We start from the raw sequence: 18,919 nt of genomic DNA, 5'->3' as shown, positions 1-18,919 counted from the left end.
AATTTATCATAATTTTGATGTAAGAAATACATAAAATTCACTTCTTTGTCGCTTTATTCTTTCACTTTATCTTTTTTACAACCTCATCCACTTGTATCTTTCACTTTCCATATATATATATTTTAACGTTTATCTATAAAAAAATGGACAACACAAAATATCACTCGAACCTTTAACTTTACTTAACTCTTTTGCTTAATGTTTTATTTGAAAGAGATTGGTTAGACAGTGCGATAGAATGTGACATCCTTAAATGTAGTACCTAATATTTTTTTTGGAAGAGTTACTTACTATTCCTATGTTTTGATTAAAATTAAAGTAGAAGGAACGTTCACACCATTAATAGAATTCAATTCAAACTCTGACAATTTGTTTATGGATGTGATACATAAAATTTATAGAATGATAGAGTTTTTGACCAAAAATCAAATCTTTGGATAAGTATAAACTAACACAAAATAGATTTAAAGTAAGGTAGACTTATTCAACATATTCTTTCTCTCAATTGTGTTTAAAGATGAGGATGATTGACTTTTTTTCTTCCTGTTACAAAATATGACCGCATTGTTTATGTTTGAATGTTTGAATGTCGGTGGTTAAATGTTATAGTTAGCGTGTTAGCTGGGTTGACTCTCTACCCGAAGACAACTATCTCTTTCCTTTGTATGTTTAACTACGATCCCTTGTTCTACCCAGTGGGGTACATACACAACCATCGAGCTTAACAATTAGGTTCAACTCTGGTCTCATCGGACACACTATGAAAGATTGACATTCAATTATGAAGTAGGCATGCACACCCGAAATCATGAGTGAAATTGAGACTGCAAAGAAAATTTCATACGTTGTGTTGCATCGGGCTACTAAAAAAATAATACTCCAACACGTTCCTAATCCCCACTCATCAAATTATCAAAATATTGCAACATCCACAAATAACTTGTATATCACAATTCTTCTACTCTAGATCCTAAATTGTATGAATGACGATATATCTATTTACCATGATCGATTTCATTGAAAGCCAATCAAATTACTCCAAATGGGCAAAAAAAAAAAAAAAAAAAAAAAAAAAAAAAAAAAAAATCATAATGATGAAGAAGTTTAGAGGAGTTAGTCAAACTAAATTAGAGATTTATTTACCTTTAAGTGGGTGGGAAATCCGAGTGAATATTGAGTGAGCCATGGACAAAGCTTCCCTCAGCCACGTGACCTCCCATGTGCCTCTTTGGCTTCGTTTCATCGACAATGCCCCACAGCCGTTCATCAATTGCCCTTTGATTCCTAAATGTCTTCCCTTTCTCACATTAGTCCTTATCAATAAAATACTCCTTCCCATAAATACTTATCAAATTTGCCTTTTTCATTTTCTCCTCACATAAACATGTTATTTCCATACAAAGTTAGATGTGGATGCGAGAGGAATGTGACAATTCAAGCTCACTGTTAACAAGTATCGTTCGTTTTGGTCCGTTACGTATTGTTGTCAGCCTCACGTATTAAAACGCGTATACTATGAAGAGGGTCATACCCTATTCTGATCAGTGTCTCGCACTGTACATTAACTAGCTCTAATACCATTTGTAGCAATCCAAACCCACCGCTAGCAAATATTATCCGTTTTGGTCCTTACGTATCGTCGTTAGCCTCACGGTTTTAAAACACATATATTAAAAAGAGATTTTCACACTCTTACAAGGAAAGATTCGTTCTCCTGCTCAATTGATATGGGTCTCGTAAGAGAAGGGAAAGGAAGGAAAGGAAAGGCAAATGTAATCTTAAAGTAAAAACCATATGATCCAGAGAAAGAAACAACCTAGTAGGACATCAAATGTTACCCAGACAGAGAGTTTGGGTGGAACATTTGCCACTGCTCCAAGCCAAAGTGACAGCTTACTTCAACTTTTTGAAGTTTGAAAGCAAAAAGATGACAATAAAAAGGAAGAGTAAGAGAAAGATTTTGTGCTAAGAATCAGCATTTATTTATACTGTCTAATCTTTTGATCAATCGAGGATCGGGTACCCATTACAGCCCAGTTTTTTGTCTCTGTTCTACTCAATTAATAATGAAACCTCCATTTTCTTCTAATTATTGCCTACCCCATCTCACCCCCTTTACCTTTATGTATCACTACAATAAACCCTTTTTTTTTGCTGTTAATTTTCTTGTCCATATCCCAATTCTACTCAACTCTCTCTCCTTTGCTTCTATTCAAATACCCCCACCTCCTTTCTATGATTTTCTTCTCTTCCTCTCTTCTTTGGCCACTGCAAAATTCTATCTGGGAGTTCTTAGTTTCTTACAGTGGGGCTGTTTGGGCGTTTTTTTCAGTTCTTTTGGTGTTTTATCCTGATTTGTTCCTTTGAGAAGGTCTGCCATGGGAAGTAGAGCTTTTTGCAGCCATGGATACTATTGTTTGGCATGTTCTTGTGTATTGGTTTTTTGAGTGGTCACTGACTTGTAAGATGCTTTGAAACTTCGTTGGAATACTAAGAATTGATTGATTTAGCTCTTAAAGGATCATTGTTCATCGTCCTTTCTAGTTGAAGGCAGATCAGGAACAGAGAACACAAGGGTTTGATTGGCACATGAGTGATATGAACTTTCTATTTTCAGTCTCTCTTGTTGTTTGATTCGCTCATCAAAGAACTAAGGGGTTTTGAATTATCAAGTTTCACTGCGGAATTTCATCAAACAGGTTGAAGATCTAAAGAGAATTACCTTTGGCAGCATCAGTCCTGCTGTTGTTTTGAAGTTGTTTTGAAGTTGTTTTGAAGTTGTTTTGAAGTTGTTTTGAAGTTGTTAGCTGCTCCTATGGCGATGGTGTCCGATCACCACCGTCCCCGTCCCCACCGCCTCCTCCTCGACGCCAATACGACGGAGGCGCCGTCGAATGGAAGCAGAACGCGAAATTCGTATACAAACGAAGCCAATTTCGACACGAACATGGTGATAATCCTTGCCGCGTTACTCTGCGCACTGATTTGCGCTCTAGGATTGAACTCAATCGTTCGCTGTGCCCTTCGCTGCAGCCGGCGATTCTCCTTCGAGACAGGCGGCGGCACAGCCTCGCGCCTCGCCGCAACAGGGCTGAAGAAAAGCGCATTACGCAAACTTCCGGTCACCGTATACGGGTCGGAGTCGGGTCTAGGGATTCGAGAAACGGATTGCCCTATCTGCCTGGGAGATTTCATCGCCGGAGAGAAAATTAAAGTGCTTCCAAAATGTAACCACGGATTTCACGTCCGATGTATCGATACCTGGTTGGCTTCCCACTCGTCGTGTCCGACGTGTCGTCAATCGCTGTTCGAACAACAGTCAGCTTCTGAATCAACGGAAGCCGACGCCGGCAACCGACCCGCCGGAAATTCATCAGCTAGCGGCCAAGGTGAGATCTCGATACCCATAGATCAAATCAGCTGATTTCAAGGGCTGCCATTTCCATTTGCACATAAATTCTTTAATTGTTTGCAGTTTTTAGCCTCTTCTTTTGGGTAATAATCTGGATTATACAATAATCAATATAATTAATGGTTGCCTTGTGAACAATAAATATAATTTCCAAATTTTGAGAAAATTAGATTATTCAAACTCATTCAATATGTCGTTCTAAATTACTTGCTATGTTCTAATATAATCATTATATTTTAATGACTTTTATATAATTGAATTTAATGTTTTAAGAGACCGAGAAATTGACATATTTGCTCAATACTTCAAATAGTATTGTCAAAATAAATATCGGATCCAATTTAAGGAGAGCAACAAAATCTAACAATTAAATAATTATTCGACAATCTACTTCGATATAAAATAAGGTATTATTTTAATTCATAAAGTTCAATGTGTGGTTATATAAATTAAAGTGTGTATATGAATATATTCAATCGTTTTTTTTTTTTTGTTATTTTATAATATTTTTAAAAATTATTTTAAAGAAAATTTGACCATGGATTGAGAAAAAGGGCAATGTGGATTCCTTTAGACAAAATAATAATAATAAAATAAATAAATAGTGAACCGTAGGAACATGCCATTTCATTATTGTTTAAATTTTCTAACCTTATAACTCCGTTCGTAAATATTGTCATATTGAGACTTTTATTTTTAATTTTCTCTCGGTTCCTCTCAAGTTTTTAAAACGTTTTTGGTAGGAGAGATTTACATATTCGAATGTTTCATTATCCTCTCTAATTGATGTGAGATCTCACAATTTACTTCCCTTAGAGGTTCAATGTCTTCGCTGACACAGTGTCCAATGTCGAGTTTTAATACCATTTATAACAGTCCAATGCCATCTCTGACAAATATTATCCGCTTTGGGCCATAATGTTTGGCCGTCACCTCACGATTTTAAAATGTCTATGTCAGAGAAAGGTTTCCATACCTTTACAATAAATATTTTTGTTCTCTTATCCAATTATGAGATCTTACAAACATTTTAATAGCGAGTATATGATGTGTTAACTAATTGAATTATGCTCAAGTTGATATAAATCTAAACATTTATTATATATATATAGTTAGATTGACACATCCTTATCAAATAAACATAATTAAAGTAGAATAGGGTTGTATAGTTAATTGAATTTAATGTAGTTTGGTTAGTAGAAATGAGTCTTTCATAAGCTCAAATTTAACAACCATTAATACAAAAATTGGAAAAAGAAAATGGCATCACGGGGCCCACACAACATAAATGGGATTTATTTGAGAAACCCATTTCCAACCATACCCTTCTCTAAACCCTAAACCAAAGGACAAAAGCAAATTACAAAATTAAAGGAACAATAAAATGGATAATAATTGTTAATATATATAATCCTCAACTCAAATATGTCCACACTCAGGCCCATAGACTCCATAAAGCCCACACGTTGAAAAGGCCTTAAATAAGTTTCAATTTTTTTTTTGCCAATTCAAGAACTAATTTTAATATTAGATTAATTTGATAATATTAAATAAGTGTTATTAATTATTGATAATTGAAACAATAAATTTTTAGATGGATTAAAATTCGGATATTTTTTTTAAATTTAAAATTAAAAGCGTAAATTGATATATTTATTTCTGTGCAAGCTCCATCACTGCTGATGAGTCAGCATGGATATGCCGACGTGGATTCAAAACAGATTTGATTGGTCAGAATTCACCGAAGGCAGAGGCCAAGAAGCGTGGGCGCTTTTGAACTGCATGCATATTCCTCATGCCACCACGCGCCATGTCAGCAACTCATCCCCATCCACGTAGGACCCACTCATCGCTAATGAATCAACGGCCAAGATCAAAAGTCTCAGCGTGTTACCCTTTTAAATTCCTTTTAATTCACCTTATTTTCGCGTGTAAAACTCGTGGAAACCCCCCCAAGTCCACGTTCTTTTTTGCTGGACCTCGTGGCAGTTTCCTCACTGAACACGCCATGAATTCCCTACATCAAACTCCACCGTAATCACCAGAACTCCACCAATCCCATTCGACACCAAGACAACGTGAGGGTAAGATCGTCATTTGAAATGAGAAATGAAGGCGGTTGCACGGAAATAAAATGATGCGTATCACAGAGAAGCATAACAAAGTCGGAATTCCGAGTGGTGGAAGAAGACCCGAAGCCGACGAGTTTAAGACTACCGGGACTTCTCTCTGATCAAAATCAGAACAAAAAAAGCAAACCAAACTTGACCATTTAAATGCCAACAAATTTCTAGTTTCGTTTTCGAGTTGCGCGATTGGTTTGATCCTTTTCGGAACTGAATTTAATCCCTTCGATTTATCCAGTCTCGTTGCCTCCACCACGCCGTCTGCTTCAACCACAATCGTTTTCAATCGAAAAGCAATTCCAAGAAGGGAAGGCCATCGTCTTCCCCATCGGCCAATTGCTCATTTCTTGTTTTTGCCAATCCGCTGCAGAGTTCCAGATATCAAATGGCTTCTTTAGGAATTCGATGTGGAGGAAATTGCGGTGTATTAGACCGTCGTTATGTGAATGTTCACGACGGATGTGATCAGAAAGCATGCCCTCGTTCTTTGGCGGTTTCCACCGGAGGATTGAGGAAATCGAGCAGTTCCGTTTCTACGATGAAGAGTTTGCAGCCGGTGATTCGCCATGTGAAGGAGAGAACAGACAGCAACGAGGTGATTTCTCGCGATAAGTTCGATGAATGGATGAAGGAATCGGTAGTTAACATTGTAAAAAATCTTCGAGAAGCGCCTCTGTTTCTACGAGTTTACACGACGGATGAGGACGGCGAAGCGGCGAGATTCGAAACGGAGAAGGCGGTGGAGGAAGATCGTTGGCCGATCTTAGAGAAGCAATGGAAAAGCGGATCGGCGCCGACGCCGGAAGGCATCATGTTCGTTGAAGAGCTTGAAGACGAGGATTACGAGGACGGCGAGTCGAAAGCGTGGGGGATTGTAATACAAGGTAGAGGCGTTGAACGTGGTGCGCCGGCTTGTTACCTGTTGAAGACGAGTAGAGCGGCGGGGCTAGGGATGTGGTGCACGCATTTCTGTCTGGTTAGGGTTAAGAATTTCAGAGAGACGACCAAATCGCAGCTTCAGAATTGTTGGTTGGTGCAGAATCAGTAAGAGATGAAGCAGATGCGGTTGCTACACTCATAATTCCAATTCAATTCAATACGTAATAACACACACTTGTGAAGTAATAATGGTTCATACAATTTTTATTTCCTTACTCCCTTTCGATCGAAAAAGCAATCCCCAGATTTTCTTCTCTCTCATGGGAGACGGAAGCAGGGGAGAGAGAGAGAGAGAGAGAGAGAGAATTAGTTATTTCTAGTTTTTATTGTTAATTACTCTAATTTTAATATCTAATTAGTTATTTCCAACCTTATTTATTTTCTCATCCAAGCTGGCTTTTCGTTTGTAATAAGTTCAAATAGCAAACTAAATATTGAGTTGTAATTTTAAATGTATTTAGTAAATAATCTAAAAAAAAATATATATGTTTTTTTGATAATAAAATTGAATTATTGTGTATAGTTCTGTTTAGATTCAATTAATTATTTTATTTATTCATAATAGTTAATTAATTTGGTCAACCCAATATAAAAGTCATTAATTTGGGCCTTCACCATCTTAATTTTTTAATTAAATAAATATTTTAATCAAGTTTTAAATATATTTTTTTAGTTGAAGGTCTTAAATAGATGTTTGATAAATTATAATGTTTTCAGATAATTATGTTGGAGGATGAAAGTCCCATCTCTAATTAGAAATGTTCATGAGTTTATAATTAAAGAATACCCTCCCCATTGATTTGAGGCCGTTTGGAGGCTTACACTCAAAGTAGACAATATCTAATAAATTATATTCTGTTGGATTTTCAAATTCAATAATTTATTTATTGAATTTTCAATAATTTTATTCGCAAGTTTTACATTTTTAATTCTTGAATTTCTATGTAATTTTATTTTATTATTATTATTTTTTTAATTTTGATGATTGACTTTTTTTTTTTTTTTTCGATTGCAAATGTCCATGGAGGAAGGAATATTGTTTACTAATTAATTTATTTGTTGATAAATAATTTTAAAACGGAGCCTCACCGGACCACGCCGTCTCTCCGGACGTAACGAGGAAGAAGGAAAGAGACTGTACCCGCGTTACCATATTTCGTTGATTTGACTTTTCCATCGACGACTTCTCCTTCCACGTACTTTCCTCGTTGAATTCAAAATCTTCAACAATGTGGCGTGTTTCCGCCATCTCGAGTTTATCGCGGTTCTGCTTGATTCGCCCGTCGTAGAAAGGCGGCAGATCTTTCGCCGCGATGAATCGTGATTTGGTGCTCGTAATCGTGTTCTTTGTTCTCATTCTCGTCTCTCCTGGATCCGATGCTTCTCTCACTGACCGTATTTGGAATCTTCATCTCCGCTTCTCGCTTTTGAAGGATTCTCCCGAGGTCTGTTTGAATTGGATTCTGGATCTCCTCTTTCCATCTATTGATTTTAATGCATCTTTTGGATTGTACTTTGAAACTTATATTTCTCCTTTTCGTTTTTTTTTAGCGTATAGCTCCAGCTCCTGGTCCTAGCTCTGTTATCAATGGCAAATTGATTGGGGGCGTCCCGATAAGTTCTCCAACTCCTGCAATTCCTCCATTTCCCAGTTCAACTGATGGCTTTACCTTAGAGAAGTGCGACAGGAACAAGACTTGCCACGACCTTAAGAAAATGACTGCATGCCTTCAGTTCGCAGAACAAGGTAATTGCGTTTTTCTTCCTTTTTAGCTTCTATCATGAGTTGCTTTTCTCTGCAAATAAATTAAGCCTGTGATTTGAGAGGATTGCACCTCTTTTTAATATAGAACGAACACACTTCCCATGATGTTCTATGCGTATTGGTTACTGAAGTGGGATTTTTTGTTTGCGAATTTCTCTTGCTATATATCCCTTTTTTTTTTTTTTTTAAATCTTTCTCTTGCGAACTTAATATGTAGTTGTTATTTTGCTGATAATAGCGCCTCTTACTTGTAACGATGTTATTTTTAGTAACCCTGCCAATGAAGTCAGCTTTGGTTAGAACTAGAAGCTAGGGGATGTGAGGGGTTATTTTCCAATTAGCTTAAGTTTATGAGGGAAACATAAATAGTTACTATCGTGATAGTAGCAGGATGTCTGTAATGTACTCAAATACATTGAAGAGTTCTATCAGCTCAATACCTGTAACAACCTTGCTGATTCACAGTCCCAACAAGTTGCTTATGATCATATATTGTGAACCAACAATTTTTCATTACCTAATTGTTATTGATTTGTACGTGGTTATTAGGATCAAAAGTGGTGGGGAAATTTTCCTGAGAGGGAACTCTATCGTCCCATTGTCAGTTAGGAAAGCTTTTAAAGGCCTAAGTGATTGAATTGTCCGTGATACGAATATTTGCCTTATTCTATTAGGCTGTCAATGCTTGTGTCGTGCAAAGTGTTCATAGGGTAAAGGGGATTATTAGCGAGTTCATTGGTTGGGGTGTGTTGGGTTCCCCCTTCGAACCTTCAAGTATCAATAAAACACACTCAAGCAGCAATAGACAAGAACACTGTTCTATTGAGGAATTCCTGCAAGAGTTCAACTTTCTCAACACCGAAATTACAACAAAACAGAAATATTAAGTTGAAAAGACAAAGATAACTCCTACTATTCGAGAGAGTTGGTTCCTCTCCTCCCAGGCGACAATTTTCCCCAAAGTTCCACACCGCTGACCACTTTCCCCTACAAAAACCCATGGAATGTCCTTTTCCGTGTCACTATATGCCTACGACAGGAGGGGTAAGAATGGAAATCCAGAACGGATAGATAGTTAGCGGGCAGGGCCTTATTTACCAATATCATAGCTATGTTGTGAAGCATAGTTTCCTGCCAAGGATTTCTGAAATTTGGAACGAATATCAGCTTAGAATAGTGGTTAAAAACTTCAAACCTTAAAGATTGTATTGGAGGTTGGCAGGATAAAAGGAAACCTTGGTTGAAAGGAAATATTGGAATGTCATTATAGAAATACCAAATGGACTGCCGTAATTGCAAGACATGAAAAATCTCATGGATTTGGTGCCAGGTTTAGTGCTTCCAAGCCACCTCTCTTAAGAATTGGTCCTAGCAAGTATGCACTTAGGCAACTGCTAGAGTTTGAATATAAATATCGTTACAGGCCTTAAGGGTGTTGCTGATGGGTTTGCCTTAAGGGTCTTACTCGTTCAATTCCTCAGGTTTTTTTTTTTTTTTTTTTCAATGAAAAGCAATGCTGAACTAACCATAATGGCATAAAAATTTTAAAAGCTAAGTTGTAATTCCAATTAAACAGACCAAAATCCAACTAACTGAAATTGACTTGACTTTTCTATTTTAAAATTCGACTATAACTAACCTTATTGGTACCTAATCAAACTGAAATTCTGTTAGTTTTTCAGTTTTGGTTGGTTGTTGGTTTTGACATGGGTTTTTGACCCATCTATTTGGCCTAGCTAGAACTTGGTCAAGTGCCAACCTTTTCACTGCAAGAGGATGGTTTCTGGTATTTGTATGTGGGCAGCTGAGCAACAGACAAGAGCACCTACAATCAACTGTTGTATGGTCTAGGTTAGGCATTCAACGAAAGGGAAAGTTATTTAATGCAAAAAGTAATTTAAATCCCATTTGTCCAATGTTTTTCACCAAAGATTCCAAGATTCCAAAATTCCAAGGTCTAGGGACAGGCTTTCTTGGATATATTAGATTTGTGATCGAACATCAATCTGGAGCCAATAACTTGAAAATGCGGGAAATAATCTTATTGCTAACTTTGAAAGGAGAAGGCATTGCTCTTGATTTGTTTGAAAACTACTGTATGCTCATGAGTCACGATGATGATTTTTTAATCATTTGGAAGTCTTGTAAGCAGCTTGATAATGACAATTTCCACATATTTGGGAGTTTTTCAATCAAATTAACCAACCATGCTTGCCAAGAACTTTGCTCAGGAGCAGTTCATTAGTGACCTTCATTTTCAACAAGATTTTTCTGATCTAGCTGCAAATGGGGATGTGAGTAATTTTGTGAGATGATGTGCAGTCTCACAAAATTACTTAATTTAGGTGATGTCTTTCGTGCGTTCTAATAAGCTGAACGGCTGGGAAGTGAGAGGTCAAGCGTGAAGGAAAAAATACACCATGACCATGAAGTGTTGGAGGCAGAAACAAGTAGTTGCTAGCTTTGTATCCTAAAAGAAGTACTAGTAGTCTTAATGTGCTAGTTTGGTCCTTTTATCTTATACCACTTAATACTTTTACTTCAAACTGATTGTTTTCGTAATCTTGTTTCTCCATACTCAGAAAACCTCCTGACACTAATACTAATGTTCTTTTATACCAAGGTTCGTGTTTTCATTAACTGGTGCTTTCCCCCCCTTTAGCCCTTTTTAACATCACCTCCATGCCATACCTGTCTTTCAAACGTTGATGAGATGACTGTTTCAAACAATTTCCCCCCTCGGGGAGTTAAAATTCAGTGTAACTTTAGTTTATGTTAGCCTTCCGAAGCCAGTATTGCTAAAAGATTGTTTTCTCACAGCGATGGTGGAACAATATCTTCTGATCCAAAATGATGGAGAGACTTCTCTGAAAGTGAATGTTATAGTTTCCGATGCTAAATACAAGGAGGTACAAGTTCCTGAGCATCATGCTAAAAAGGTACTCGTTAACCTTTGTTGGATGTTCACGAGAATAGTTAACTTCTCTTTTAGTTAGGATAACAGTCAGGAATTTGCTACCCAAGGCAACACAATGGTTTCTGTAAATCTTGGTTTCTCGAACCCTAGAGGGTGTAACTAGAGATTCATTTATGCTCCATATTCTATTTCAGGTTAATGTTTCAGACATTCCAGAAACTTCAACGATTATATTAGATGCTGGAAATGGGAAGTGTGTAATTCACGTAGGATCACCAACAAAAAACGGCAGCATTGTTAAGCAGACCTCTTCCTATGTAACCCATTTAAACCTCATATCCGGATCCTACCTACTATTTTCAATTATTTTGATCATTGGAGGTGTCTGGGCATGCTGCAAAATGAGAACCAAGGAACGCCATGCCAATGGAATCCCATATCAGGAGCTTGAATTGGCAGAGCATGACTCTTCTCCAACCAACGATTTGGAAGCAGCAGAAGGTTGGGATCAAGGCTGGGACGACGACTGGGACGAGTCAAAGCCTGCAAATAAATCCAGTTCTGACATGAAGGAAAATGGATCAAATGGTATTAACTCAAGAACTTCCGAGAGAAATGGATGGGGAAATGATTGGGACGATTGAGGCAATAAACAGCTAAAAAATCTACGTGCTCCTCAATGTTGAAAGGTCAGTAAACTTGGTGAAAATAGAAATTTTTTAGCAACAGGATAGTGAAAAGAAGAAAATTCTATGTGATAAAAAGCTGTGAGCCAATTTTTTATTGTTCAATTACAAGAGAGAAAATGTATGGTTATCAGAATAGATCTCAGTTTTCCTGTTAGTAGAGATGGAAATTGGAATTTGGAAAGAGCAATAATGTAGGTTTTTAAGAAAGAGCATTGCAATGATAAGACTATTTGCTTTGTAATCTTAAGTGCTAGCGTGCTTACATAGATCAAGAGGGTATCATTTGGCCCCTCAATAAAGTGCAAACCTAAAGAGAAAAGGTTTTGAAGTGCGCAGTTCTTTTTGTTCCCCACTTCCTCATCATCCGCTCCATGTTTGTTCAGCAATCAAGTTATACTCAATCCCTCAAATATTCTCTCCAATGCAACTCTTTTCTTTAGTGGGGGAGAATTCAAATATTCAAATATCTCATAAACTCTTTACCCTTCTAGTAGGCGGAGAATTCAAGTATCTGATATATTTATCGATAAATATATGTTTTATGTTAGTTAAGCTATGCTCATATTGGCTCCCCAATCCAACTCCTCGGTGATACAAACATTCTTGGACATCTCAGAAATAGCTACCATATGAAGAATTCTTCTTAATCAAAATCCTTGTTTCTTTTAAAGGTAGTTTTTGATTAGGACGATTAGATACAAAATTGATTAAAAGTTTATGAATTTATTACACATTTAATTAAGAACTCCATCAAATTTGATGTCATCAAAAAAGGGATATAAAGGTAATTCAGCTTGAAAAAGAAATGATAAGAGCATGTGCCAAAGGCCATCTTAGTTAATGCATGAAAATGTGAAGTTTTGCTTGACCCATAATACTTAATTATTTAGTTGCATGTCTTAGTTCACTTTTTTGGACAGCTCATTGATGGTGCAGCCTCTGCACATGGCCATCATCAGTCTTATGTATGCTTCAAATTAAATTAAGAAACAATTTAATCCCTTCCTTCTATGATATCATCATTATTTATTATTCCTTCTTATAGTTTATTATTATTATTATTATTGCATTGGAAGATAATTGTTAAAATACTTTCCCCTTATTGGTTGCTCCAAAGTGGAATGAGTCTTGCTTTGGAATTGGGACATCAAAAAGTAAAAACAAGGAAGAATTTTAAAGATAATGGCAGCCTTTCCCCCCCAAAACCATACATTGATAACACAGAAAAGCATTAGTAGCATTATTAAACTTCAAATTCTGAGATTATGGGGCAGACACAATGACATAATGGAAGAACTTTATTATAAATAAATAAATAAAAAAACCCAAAAGATTTCAAAAAAGATACTCGAGGAAGAACATGAATAATGGGAGAGAGATCTTGATTCTCATGTGTGGTGTTGTATAGGGAAACTTTTTCAGTGGCAATAGGGTTTCTCTGTTTACAAGAAACTGTGGTTTCTGAGCACTTTGGGTTATTCCATTCAGTACTCACACCCCTTTTGGTCCCAAGTGGGTGCTGAGAATTATGACATTTCCTACACTCTCATTTCACTTTTTGACCTTTTTACATCCTGCTTTTACTTATTCTTCTCTCTCTCACATGATCTTCATGAAAAAAACCAAAACAAAAGCTTCACCCCGTTCTTATGATCTTGGTTTAAAATAATTATACAAGAAAACAGAACAAATAATTCACCCTAGATTTGAAATTTGGTTCAACTTCTGATCTCAGTTGATAAAATTTGAATATGGGTTTATATTACAATGAGAATTGAATTCAATCTCATGTGTTAAGTAAAGAGCTGAGGCAAGACAGCATCTTCTAAAAGTTCTCATAGCACAGTTTATATATTCTTATTGCCTGTTATCTCTCTGCATTTTTCTGTTAAAGTCGTTCCAGGAAAGGCAGAATGTTGCAGAAAGATGTGATGTTTGATCTTCAAGATATTCTCCTCCCTCTAAAAGTACTAACCAAATGTAAATGTAGATTAGTTGTTTCTTGTTCTAAAAGGGAAAAAACTAACAAAATGTAGATTATGTCTGAGTTTATACCAATCTAACAACTTTCGAAGGAGATTGTACAAGCTGATGCTTCTCCTATCAAGATCTTGAAATGGATAGATGATATGAAAGATAAGTGAACAGTTAAGATTTTCGATTAGGGACCCGAATTGGAAGCCGGTGAAGAGGAATCCGGAAAACTCAAAACATACAGAAGAAAACTACTAAATACAACAGGAATTAACAGAGCTAGAACAAAAGAAAAAGAAACAGAAAACTCTCAAACATTTTTTTTTTTAATGTTTTTCATCTACCTTAAGATCGACCGAACAGACCGGATTCTTCTTCGCCGAATGACCTGTGTTGAATCCCCTTGAGATTTATAATAAGAAACCAAACTGGATTTATCCCAATTCTTCTTGGCCTTCTGATGGACATCTGATAAGCTCTAATATATTAACAACCTCTGTCATATCAGGTCGGTTTGATGGCACCTGTGAGGTGCATATCAATCCTAGTTTCACTACTGGTATGGCCTCCTCAGATGGGAAATTTCTCTGGAGCCTCCCATCAATGCATTCCTCCACCCCACCTTCCAGCGCTCGCCGAACCATGTCGCAGAGTACCACCACATCATCTTCCATGTACTCTACAGGTCTCTTCCCCGTTACCACCTCAAGAACCAGAACTCCAAATCCATACACATCACATTTCTCTGTTATCTTAACTGTTTTGCAGGCAAATTCGGGTGCCATATAGCCAAGTGCACTCTGTATCTTACTGCTCAACACGTACCGATCAAGCATTGGCAACAACCTTGCTAGGCCAAAATCTCCAACTTTAGGCTCCCCTGAACCATCAATCAGAACATTGCTTGATTTTATATTGTAGTGGATGATGTTCATTTGGTGCAAATGAGCCAAGCTTTTCGCGGTTTTGAGGATTATGTTAAATCTTTCATTCCATGAAAGGATGTTTCCACCCAATCCTTCATGAAGCTGTTTATACAAACTCCCTCCAGAAACAAATTCATATATGAGGAGCTGCAGAGATGGAGTCCAGTAATAACCTTCTAGAGCCACAAGATTTTGGTGCCTAACCTTCCCCAATTTCTTAACCTCCCTTTCAAACTCTTCTTGAGATTTGACAAGACTTGAAACTGTGAGCTTTTTTATTGCAACCGGGTGCCCATCACGAAGAACAGTCTGGTAAACCGCTCCAAATCCTCCGCGGCCAAGCTCACAATCCTTGTTAAGGAGGGCATGTGCACCGGTACTGAAGTCAGGATCTCCCGAGAACATGACCAGCTTGCCAGAATTGGCATCTGTAGTTGGAGAGTTGCTGAAGTCATCTCCCCCAGAAAACGTGATGGCTGCTTCTGGACGATTTGCAGATGACCGAACATGGAAGTTAAGGACGGTGATCGCAACTACACCGACAAGGATAACAGCAGCTGCACCAATGGCAATGAGTGCAGAGATGCTGAGAATGATTCTTTTGTGACCAAGAGTTGAAGGTAATGAAGGAGAACCAGAGTCAGAAGATGAGTTGGGGTTTAGAACAATAGGCTTTGGAAGGACACCAGGGCAAGACTTTTTGACAATAGAACCACAAAGAGAAGGATTTCCAGCCACAGAGGAAGGGGAAATTGTATTGAAAAAGCCACCTGCCGGCAGTTCTCCTTGCAGATTGTTGTGAGAAATGTTGAATAAAAGAAGGTTGGGAAGATTGGCTAACTGTTTTGGCAGTGCACCACTGAGATTGTTTGCTGATAAGTCCACAACTTGAAGATTGGTCAGTTGAGACAATGCTGCTGGTATGGAGCCACTTAACCTGTTTTCCGATATGTCCCTGCAAAATTTAACCCATATATAAGAGCAAGACTCTCTCACATTGTACCTCTTGACAATCAAATGAAACATCAGAGCAAAGACCACTTACAAAGTTACAAGTGAAGAACAGTTCCCAATCGAATTTGGAACTTCACCCTCCAGCAAGTTCTTCTCCAGTCTCAATTCTTTCAATGATTCGTCTCCGCCGAGCGTTTCGGGAATGCTTCCATTCAACTGGTTCTCACTCAAGTCAAGAAAAACCAAGCCCTTCATGCCTCCAACACTCTCTGGAATAGCCCCAGCAAATGAGTTCTTACACAGGTTCAACACCTGCAAGTTACTTAATATCCCAATCTCAGGTGAAATTTCACCAGAAAGTGCATTGTGAGACAAATCCAACACTTGAAGATTAACAAGAGCTTTTCCCACAGGTGTAGAAAGAGAGCTTTTTTTGACATCTGAAGGCAATACATTTTGAGAACCCAGCTTCAGAATCCAGGCCGGAAGCACACCAGTGAGAGAGCTGTGGCCAAGATCCATGGCTGAAAGGTTTTGAGAAGGAAGTACGGACCCTGCCAAGCTGCCAATTAAACCATTCTCAGAAAGATTCAAAACCTTCAGATTTTGAAGATTCCTGAATGAACTTGGAACCGGACCAGAAAATCTATTCCCTGAAAGATCCAAGATTTCAAGGCCTTCCATTTCACCAATCCATTCAGGAACCTTCCCTTCAAATAGGTTTCTTCTTAAGTTAAGAGTACTGCATAAACTAAGCCGCTGCATTGTCGCCGGAATGTCGCCGGAGAAAGAATTCTCACTGAGATCAACAGACCTCAAGAGCAAACAACTCCCAATCCCATCTGGGATCTGTCCGGAAAACCGATTCTTCCCCAAATTAATAGCTCGCAAATTATTCATACTCTTCACCTCCAGTGGAATTTCACCTTCCAAAACATTACCAGATAAATCCAAGGACCGAAGCCCAGTCAAGGACCAAATCCCAGAAGGTAATGAGCCAGAAAGCTGATTATAAGATAAATTAACAGCAGCAAGACTGACGCAAGAGCCCAAACTTTCGGGGATTTTCCCTGAAAGTTTGTTCTTAGCCAAAGAGATTACTCTCAACGACCCACATTGCCGGAAGAAATCGTCCGGAATCATCCCATGAAAACTGTTGCCGCTTAAATCCACCACTCGCAGATTTTCAAAGCGAGCATTATTGGGACTCAAATTTCCAGTAAGATTGTTGTTGGAAAGAGATAGTTTACGAAGAAACTGCAGCTGAAGAAGACCACGGCCAAGCCTTCCATTGAGAGAGAAGCCATCAAGATCGAGCTCAACAACTCTATTGGATCTGGGGTTGCATTTTACACCAACCCAATTACAGGGGTTATCGTCATCTTCATTCCACGACGCGAGTCTCCCTTTAGGGTCTTCAATGTCAGCCTTGAACACAATCAGCCCCAAAACGTCGTCGTTCAGAGGTGGGTTCAGAGATCTCACCCACACCGGAGCCACAACGAACAAGACGAACAGCCCCAGTAGCCTTCTCATCTTCAAAAATGCCACCACTATGCGCTACTTTCAAATAAACCCCAGAGCCATGGCAAAAACTCAAAACCTTACCGAGCACCCAAAAATCAGTAGTATCCCCAGCTACAAGACCTCAAAAATTTCCGCCCCACAAAGAAAAAATGTAAAAAGGAAACGACAAATTTGGTTCGAACGGCTAGATTTAGAGTTAGCAAGAAGAATCACATGAACAGAAGCAAAGAAAGGAACGAAGAAATATAAAGACCCCCCTAGTTGGTTAACGAAGAAGAAAGAAGCCCTTTAACTCAGAGCTTCAAATAAGTTGCTTCAGCTCGAACCAGAGTATATAGCATCTAAACATTTCCTTCACTAACACTTTCTTTCTCTCTCCTCTTTTCTCTCTCTAGTTCGCTCTGTAATCCATTTCTGAAAGGGAAAAATAAATGGAAGTTTTATTCTTTATCAACGGAAAAAAGCGAAGTGGGGCGCTGAGGGGGAGACGAGGTCTCAATCAATACAGATTATGGACACGTGGTTCTGCCAGAGTGGTAAGGCCTCCGATGTGGCAAACACGTAGTCTTTTTCAGCCAAAATGGCTTTTGACATGGTGGTACACGTGGCACATCTTCATTAGCTGAACTTGGAATGCCAATTATCGACGAACTACGCAAACACCCTTCTTTTTTTGTTCACATAATTACCGTTTTACCACCTGACTTGTCATCTCACAAAATTCTAATTAAGAAGGAAAGATTAACGAGAAACTAACAACAATTAATTCCCGAATTGTCTAATGATAATTACATTAGTATTTAATTCAACCTTGATTGGTTTAATTAAATAGTTAACTCTTTTTTTTTTAATAAATAAAATCCATGTCCTATTATGATCTCGTCTGCTTTCGGATATGATTTAATTTTGAAGTTAATAATAATTAAGGAGCAGTGGCAATTTAAGTAAAATTGACGAATTTGGAGGCGAAAGGTAGAGAAGGGAAAAGGAGTTGGGTGTGTGTGTGTGTAGTTCGGTGATATGAAAATAAAGCAAAGGAAAAGAAAGAAAGTAGCCATAAAAGCAGGTTGGTGGGAATAGTGGGCGGTGGGAGGGGTAGAAATGGTATTTAGAAAATAAGTGCAATAAAAGCAAAGTGGAAGGAGAAAGTAGAGTGGCGGTGAAGATGGGATTTTGTAGAAAGTTATTGAGTTTATATGAAGGGATTTCTTCTTTAGGGTTTGTAGTCTTTGGACCTAACATACCGTCTAAATGTCTATCGAAGATCTATTAAAAAAAAAAGAACGTAACAAACTTATTTATACGAGTGTTGACCTAGAATTTATGTTTCCCTTCTGAACCAGGTCTAAAGAGGTTGAATTGAGTTAACCTAGATCTTCTATGACTGAGATATGTGAGACCCAGAGCCGAAGGTGAAGGTCTCACCTCCCTCTCAAAGCCCTAACCTAAGCGAGCTTTGGGGCCATTGCCCCAAATTTCTTATTTCAAAACATCCATTTAAATTATATTGAGTTTGTTGTTTTGCCCAAATAGAAATTTGTTGGTAAAATAAATGAGAAAATGAAAAGAAAAGGGGAAAATTGTAGGTGGGTGAGTCCTTTGAGCAGCTTTTGAATTAAATGCTTCCCTTAAAAGAGGGAGGGCAGGGGAGAGGGCAGTCAGTCTCAGAGGGGACCTCACCCCTATCCAA

At 37.9% G+C, this 18,919-nt stretch overlaps 4 protein-coding genes across 4 annotated transcripts; 3 read left to right on the top strand and 1 right to left on the bottom strand.

Annotated features, from left to right (window-relative positions):
* Positions 1–2,099: 2,099 nt before the first annotated feature.
* LOC111808839 (RING-H2 finger protein ATL74) lies at positions 2,100–3,567 on the top strand. Its single transcript, XM_087129593.1, has one exon. The coding sequence runs from the start codon at positions 2,816–2,818 to the stop codon at positions 3,422–3,424; it is 609 nt and encodes a 202-aa protein (XP_086985719.1). The 5' UTR covers positions 2,100–2,815; the 3' UTR covers positions 3,425–3,567.
* A 1,932-nt stretch (positions 3,568–5,499) lies between these two features.
* LOC111808023 (uncharacterized) lies at positions 5,500–6,863 on the top strand. Its single transcript, XM_023693786.2, has one exon. It carries the CDS (start codon positions 5,924–5,926, stop codon positions 6,584–6,586), a length of 663 nt encoding a protein of 220 aa, XP_023549554.2. The 5' UTR covers positions 5,500–5,923; the 3' UTR covers positions 6,587–6,863.
* Positions 6,864–7,530: 667 nt separating this feature from the next.
* Positions 7,531–12,183, top strand: LOC111808188 (uncharacterized). Its single transcript, XM_023694027.2, has 4 exons — positions 7,531–7,922; positions 8,029–8,224; positions 11,063–11,181; positions 11,354–12,183. The coding sequence occupies exons 1-4, from the start codon at positions 7,791–7,793 to the stop codon at positions 11,801–11,803; spliced, it is 897 nt and encodes a 298-aa protein (XP_023549795.2). The 5' UTR covers positions 7,531–7,790; the 3' UTR covers positions 11,804–12,183.
* Positions 12,184–13,978: 1,795 nt separating this feature from the next.
* Positions 13,979–17,574, bottom strand: LOC111808797 (putative LRR receptor-like serine/threonine-protein kinase IRK). The gene is made up of 2 exons (XM_023694981.2): positions 15,794–17,574; positions 13,979–15,703 (listed from the first exon to the last, which is right to left on the bottom strand). Exons 1-2 carry the CDS (start codon positions 17,236–17,238, stop codon positions 14,257–14,259), a joined length of 2,892 nt encoding a protein of 963 aa, XP_023550749.2. The 5' UTR covers positions 17,239–17,574; the 3' UTR covers positions 13,979–14,256.
* Between the last annotated feature and the right edge of the window lie 1,345 nt (positions 17,575–18,919).

The sequence above is a fragment of the Cucurbita pepo genome, chromosome 13, assembly GCF_057944985.1.
Source record: "Cucurbita pepo subsp. pepo isolate OVF chromosome 13, ASM5794498v1, whole genome shotgun sequence".
Lineage (NCBI taxonomy): Eukaryota > Viridiplantae > Streptophyta > Magnoliopsida > Cucurbitales > Cucurbitaceae > Cucurbita > Cucurbita pepo.
Note: the sequence above shows the minus strand (reverse complement) of the source record. Positions and strands in the feature narration are given on the sequence as shown.

Coding starts and splice junctions, on each gene's coding strand:
- LOC111808797 (XM_023694981.2), bottom strand. CDS start 17,238: ATGAGAAGGCTACTGGGGCTGTTCGTCTTGTTCGTTGTGGCTCCGGTG. Junction 15,704..15,793: donor TGTTCTTCACTTGTAACTTT/GTAAGTGGTCTT, acceptor TAAATTTTGCAG/GGACATATCGGAAAACAGGT.
- LOC111808023 (XM_023693786.2), top strand. CDS start 5,924: ATGGCTTCTTTAGGAATTCGATGTGGAGGAAATTGCGGTGTATTAGAC.
- LOC111808839 (XM_087129593.1), top strand. CDS start 2,816: ATGGCGATGGTGTCCGATCACCACCGTCCCCGTCCCCACCGCCTCCTC.
- LOC111808188 (XM_023694027.2), top strand. CDS start 7,791: ATGAATCGTGATTTGGTGCTCGTAATCGTGTTCTTTGTTCTCATTCTC. Junction 7,923..8,028: donor TTTTGAAGGATTCTCCCGAG/GTCTGTTTGAAT, acceptor GTTTTTTTTTAG/CGTATAGCTCCAGCTCCTGG. Junction 11,182..11,353: donor CTGAGCATCATGCTAAAAAG/GTACTCGTTAAC, acceptor ATTCTATTTCAG/GTTAATGTTTCAGACATTCC.